Raw genomic sequence first — 6,146 nt, forward strand, 5'->3', positions numbered from 1 at the left:
TAAATCAATCACAACAGACTGGGCCATCTGACCAATCAGAGCAGAGTAGACCAATCACAACAGACTGGGCCATCTGACCAATCAGAGCAGAGTAGACCAATCACAACAGACTGGGTCATCTGACCAATCAGAGCAGAGTAGACCAATCACAACAGACTGGGTCATCTGACCAATCAGAGCAGAGTAGACCAATCACAACAGACTGGGCCATCTGACCAATCAGAGCAGAGTAGACCATTTCAGACACTGTCTGAATTGAAATTATGCTGCAATCTGCAATCCAAAACAAAATTAGGAACTTCTAAAATAATAATAATAATAATAGAACTGTTCTGTACTGTCCTATCATGGGATGCCAATGCTACTGAATGTTAAGGAAATGCCACTATTTCTGGGTAATTCACCAAAAAATGTCCCTTTTATATTTACAGGAGCAGAGAGTTTACCTGGAGACAGATCTGACATTCCCCACTTTATCTGCCCTGGTTGAACATTACCACAATCACCCACTACCCAGCAGCAACAACTCTCTGCCCAACTACTCCCTGTGCTTACATATACCGTACGGCTACGTCCCACCCAGGTGACCTCGGCCTCCTCTCCTGTGCTGAAACACCTACATGTGCCCGCTCTGTGTGTGAACATGTGCCCACGGCAGACAGCTCCCTCTACTGGCTGGAGTCACCATCACACTCTCATGAGGATGTGCCGCCAGTCTTGCTCTGAATATCATACGGATTATAAATGAGTGATAATGAACTGTTACTTTAAGTCCAGTGAGTCCACATGGACACATTGTTAGTAAGTCTTATGGATTTTTAGGGAACCTCCAGTTTTAGTTTGAGTTCCAGTGAATTAAACAGTATTGAATAGCAAATGTGTACATTAGTGCACAAATGCTAGTATAATGCAGCTTATTCTGGCTAAGAGTCGCTCAGTTAGAAAGCAAGAGTCACCTGACTGACATGTGATGTGATTAATCACAGATTGCATTGGTTATATGTGGCATTTGGGGGCGGAGTTTTCTGAGATACAGTAAATATATCTTTAAAAGATTTGAAGCCAGTAACCGAGCAAACTTGTCAAGAACATGCCCAGATCATGGATGGATGGATGGATGGATGGATGGATGGATGGATGGATGGATGGATGGATGGATGGATGGATGGATGGATGGATAGATAGATAGATAGATAGATAGATAGATAGATAGATAGATAGATAGATAGATAGATAGATAGATAGATAGATAGATAGATAGATAGATAGATAGATAGATAGATAGATAGATAGATAGATAGATAGATAGATAGATAGATAGATAGATTCACATGGTTGTTTTTTAATTCCAACATGAAAAAAAAGCCTGAATGTTCTTGCAATATTTCATCTGTTACTTTATTGTATAAATGTTGTATTATATTGTACATTATATAAGTCATTTAATAACTGGATGTTATTGTTATGTTTGTACTATAACACTGTACACAGCTGTAAAGTGAATTATTGAAAATAAAAATAGTTTAGCACTGGAAAAGGCCTGTTTTATTTACATATGTAGGCCTAAATGAAATCATAAGAATAGTAATGACACAATATTTTTTTCTCACATAATAAAATAATTTTACATTTGTTAAGTTGCATGATTTCAGAATTAAAAACTGGACCTGTGGCAGATCTACCGCTTGAAAATGAAGACAGAATTCAAAATGGCCCCATATATGCTAATCTGTTACATCATTTATCTGAAACCTAACTGAGCAATGCATTAAAGGCTTCATAAAAGCTTATTTTACAAATTACATAATTAATGACCTGAGTATTTCAGTGTCCCAAGCTAAGATGTTTCCCGAACTATTTTAAATCTGTTTAAAAATCTAAATCTGTAAAAAACTACTTTACATTTTTATTCATTCTAGTCTTAGATTTACATTCAGAAAACCATGTTGGATTCAAACATGATTAAGGCAGAGATTTAATATGCAACAGAGTGACTAAATTAAAGAGAGGCTGCTAAATAAATGATTATAATGGATGATGATTAAAATTTAGCAGGATTTTTTTTCTTAAGCAAAGAAAAACTGAGCTGTAATAGCAGGACGTCCTGCAAAGAGCCTTAATGTGATGCCATGACATTTCTTGAGCATGTAATCATCATATCCGAATGATTTCTGTAGGATCATGTGACACTGAAGACTGCAGTAATGACGCTGAAAATTCAGCTTTACCATCACAGGAATAAATGACATTTTAACATATATTCATATAGAAACCAGTTATTTTAAAATGTAATAATATGTCCCAATATTATTTTTATTGTTAATTTTACCACAGCTTCCCTGCATCCCCTAGCATGCACAACTTATCAAGTTATCGCCTCATAAGATAAACAGGATATTGATGGAATATTCTTCAAAGCTTTAATCAGATGTGAGGAGGCGAAGATGTAGCAAGAGCAAATGAGAAGAGAAGACTTGAGCTGTCAGGACTGGTGATTAATGAACAGAGTAAATATAGTGCTTGCTCACTGATCTGTCTGGATTCTGCTGACAACATTGATCTCCTCTGAATAAAGGATCGATATGCATGAAAGGTTTCAGCGTATGTTCTGATCTGCTCCTGTTCATGTAATCCTGGTTTTTAGAAAGGGATCTTTGATCGCTACTCTTCTCCTCAGATGTTTGATACACTAATGTCCCTGATGTCTTTACAAAGTGACCATATCCAGTAGAATCAAATGTTGGCTAGCAGGATATTTTATATTGCATAAGTACTTTTGAAGAATTCATAACGATTCGGGTGGAATGATCCAAAATTCCAGCTGATCTGTCAAAATTTGTCAAAGGAATTATGCAAAAAAAAAAAAAAAAAAAAAGGATTATGCAAAAGATAATTGTCAAAAAGACTCAATTAAAGGGGTGGTTGATTATGATTTCACTTTTCTAGCTTTAGTTAGTGTGTAATGTTGCTATTTGAGCATAAACAACATCTGCAAAGTTACAATGCTCAAAGTTCAAAGCAAAGGGAGATATTTTTTTTAAAGAAATTGCTTTTTAAGGACTACAACAAACGGCTGGTAGAGACTACACAACATTCCTCCCGGGTTAGTGACATCACCAACACTAGAATTTACATAAACCCCGCCCCAGAACACGATTTATAGATTATCAAGACAGAATATGCTAATCAATGACTAGAAGATAACTACCCATCAGCTACATAAATTAATCAACTAACCATTCAGGAACGTCCTCTTCTTGAGTCTCTCCATCATTGTCTGAATCCGGTTTGAACATAAAAGGCTAAAAGTTTTTGAAATTTTCAGTGCATGTCTGTGTGAGGTAAAAGGACACGAGCTCTTGAAGCTCCGCCCTCTGTGCCGAGCAGCAGCAGCTCATTTGCATTTAAAGGAACAGACACAAAACGCACCGTTTTTGCTCACCCTCAAAAAGTGACAACTAAAAATGCGTGTTCACATTGTATTTTGGGGATATTTTGGGGATATTTAATTTTAATTGTATCAATCAATAAATTCCATTAGAAACAAACCTTGTTGTATTATTTTAATTTAATACTGTGAAGCTGCTTTGATACAATCTGTAATGTGAAAAAAGCGCTATACAAAAATACACACTTGACAACTAACATGCTATATACAAATATCTGTGGGGTATTTTGAGCTAAAACTTCACACACACACTCTGGGGACATCAAAGACACATTTTACATCTTGTGAAAATGACAGTATACATCCCCCCTAAAAAATAAATATTTTATGTGAGTTTCATTCAACAGAGTTTATTCTATATTATTTTCTTCAATTCTTATATAAATATATATAGCTCATGACTTAACATCGAGGTATGTACGCCCTCACTTGATTATGATTGGTTGATTGATAAGCTCAAATCTGATTGGCTATAGAGTTTGACGAACACAAGTACGAATTAAGACCTGCCAGGAAAGTCTTAGGGCAGGTTCACACAGACGCAGGTCAGTGGAACGAAAAATGCACAAGGTCTAGAACCCCGTTTTTTAAAAGTTGAGCTTCTTTGAAATTGCGCGCCGCGTTTTTAGAATGCCGTGTTATGAGTGAGACGCGAGCGCAACAGTTAAAGATGTCCATCTAGCACGTGTTCACATTGAAAAACTATGGAAAAGTAGCACAGTGGAAAGGAAAAACGTTTCCTGTGTGAACGGCCCATTAGGACACGTTTACATTTACAACAATGTACTAAAAACAGAAAAGTTTTTCCTTTGTGTTTTTTAAGCACAGACAACAACATTGTCAAAATGATCCCCATGAAAACGGTTAAAAACAATGTATTATTTATGCCAGGCCAGTATATGGCGATGTCACTTTGTAAAGAAACACTACACGTCTATAGACTGAACACGTAATATGTATGCGCATGACATCACTGTTTTCTGTAAAAACGTAGCCTTTTGAAAATGGGTTTCAAAGTGCAAGTTTTTTAAAACGATACCGTTGTAGTCTCAGTGTAAACTACAAAAATGCGAATTAGTGAAAACTGTGATGTCATGCGCATGCGTATTACATGTTCAGTTTATAGGCGTGTAGTTCTTCTTTACAAAGTTTCATCGCCATCTTCTGGCCTGGTATGAATAATACAGTGGCTGTGTTTTGAAATCACCCCTATATCCTCATTCACCATTCCCTACATTACTCCAGTAATATACTGTAGTTCACTTAATTGATTTTAATGGCCTACATCAATAGCCGCATTTCCATTACCCTTCAAATTGCGCAAATTGAAATTGCGAATTGAAAATACGCTCAATGGAAACACGTCAATTTCGCAAAAACTCCCATTTATCGCAAAAAAGTTTTTACGCTCGCATGAGGTGGTTTTTCAGGCAATTCGAAAAAGAAATTTCGCAAAACTGCAATGGAAACAGTTTTTGCGCATTTACAGGTCACCTGACTTAGAAGGCGCGGTGTGTTTGGACAGAATAGCCTACGAGACGGAGTTCTTTATTGAATTCATAAAAGACAAAAGAATGACAGAAATACTGGATTCTAAACCTCAAAGAAATGCCACAATCAAGACCTCGGAGCAGAAATGAGTGAGAAAAACCCAGAAACACTTCATATGTGCCGCTCACAGACACAGTATAAGGGTCTTTCCTTGCCATTAATGCTTGGATAACACGCCTACGTTTCCTTCCATTAATAATAATAATGTCTAGTGCGGTACGTGGCTGTGATATACTATATATAAACTTACCAACGTCCGTTGCCATGATTTTTGGAATGACTTATCGCGAGAGGAAAAAATGACGTTTTAGTTGCATAACCTCGGTTAATGGAAACGCCGTAATTTCGTAATAGTTTTTTATCGATATTTAGGAAAAATCGCAAAAGTTTTGCGCGAATCTTTAATGGAAACGCGGCTATTGTCACACACAAATCCAAGTCAGTTCACACATGGATGACAATTTGCACATTCAGATTCAGTAACAGTGAATTATTATTGAGACCAAACTGCCTCTTTATTTATAGGCATTTATAAACATCCATGGATTCTTTTCATTCCACAAAGGGTTTTTAACAGTGAAATTTTTTTAGGTTAAAGGCCCACTGAACTGCCTTAAAACATGCAGAATTATTCAATGTGTTGATGTAATTTCCACTGAAACAGAAAGACAGGGCGGGACATATCGAACAGCTCCTCCCCTTTTTTCAAATAGCCAATAGCGTTTCGTTTATATCACAGCTCGGCCAGAGCCATTGAGCTCAGGTAAAGCCGCAGTTTCCTCCTAATCTCCTCCATATCGCTTTAAAATACAGAATTATGTGCAGAATTCAAATGGTTCTGATATGTTTAGTGACTCGATCATATGATCCGCTCTGTGTATCATGTCTCTGGACCGGAGCTGTGGCGGTTCCTGTGACACTAACATGAAACCAGACTTCATTCACCCCAATGGAAAGCATATTTACACTGTCTGAATCGTTCCCTATCCCCTATATAGTGAACTATGTGCCATTCACCATGTAGAAAATAGTAATTGTGTGAACAAGTGATCAATTTCAGCCGCAGCTTCAGCATCTATTTATAGTGTAGGGGGCGGGGCTTCAGATGCTAGAGAGCATTTGATTGGACAGAAAATCTGATGAGAAG

The 6,146-nt window shown here is 37.1% G+C and overlaps 1 protein-coding gene across 5 annotated transcripts in view; it reads left to right on the top strand.

Annotated features, from left to right (window-relative positions):
* Positions 1 to 1,632, top strand: part of sh3bp2 (SH3-domain binding protein 2) — a 23,066-nt gene extending 21,434 nt beyond the window's left edge. For all 5 annotated transcript variants that reach the window (XM_081354499.1, XM_081354500.1, XM_081354498.1 and 2 more), the window contains exon 13: positions 432 to 1,632. In XM_081354499.1, the coding sequence (XP_081210625.1) occupies positions 432 to 587 (156 nt within the window). In that variant the 3' untranslated portion in view covers positions 588 to 1,632. The remainder of the gene's footprint in view (positions 1 to 431) is intronic.
* The last annotated feature ends 4,514 nt before the right edge of the window (positions 1,633 to 6,146 follow it).

Source organism: Scardinius erythrophthalmus (assembly GCF_964197995.2).
Source record: "Scardinius erythrophthalmus genome assembly, chromosome: 23".
NCBI lineage: Eukaryota > Metazoa > Chordata > Actinopteri > Cypriniformes > Leuciscidae > Scardinius > Scardinius erythrophthalmus.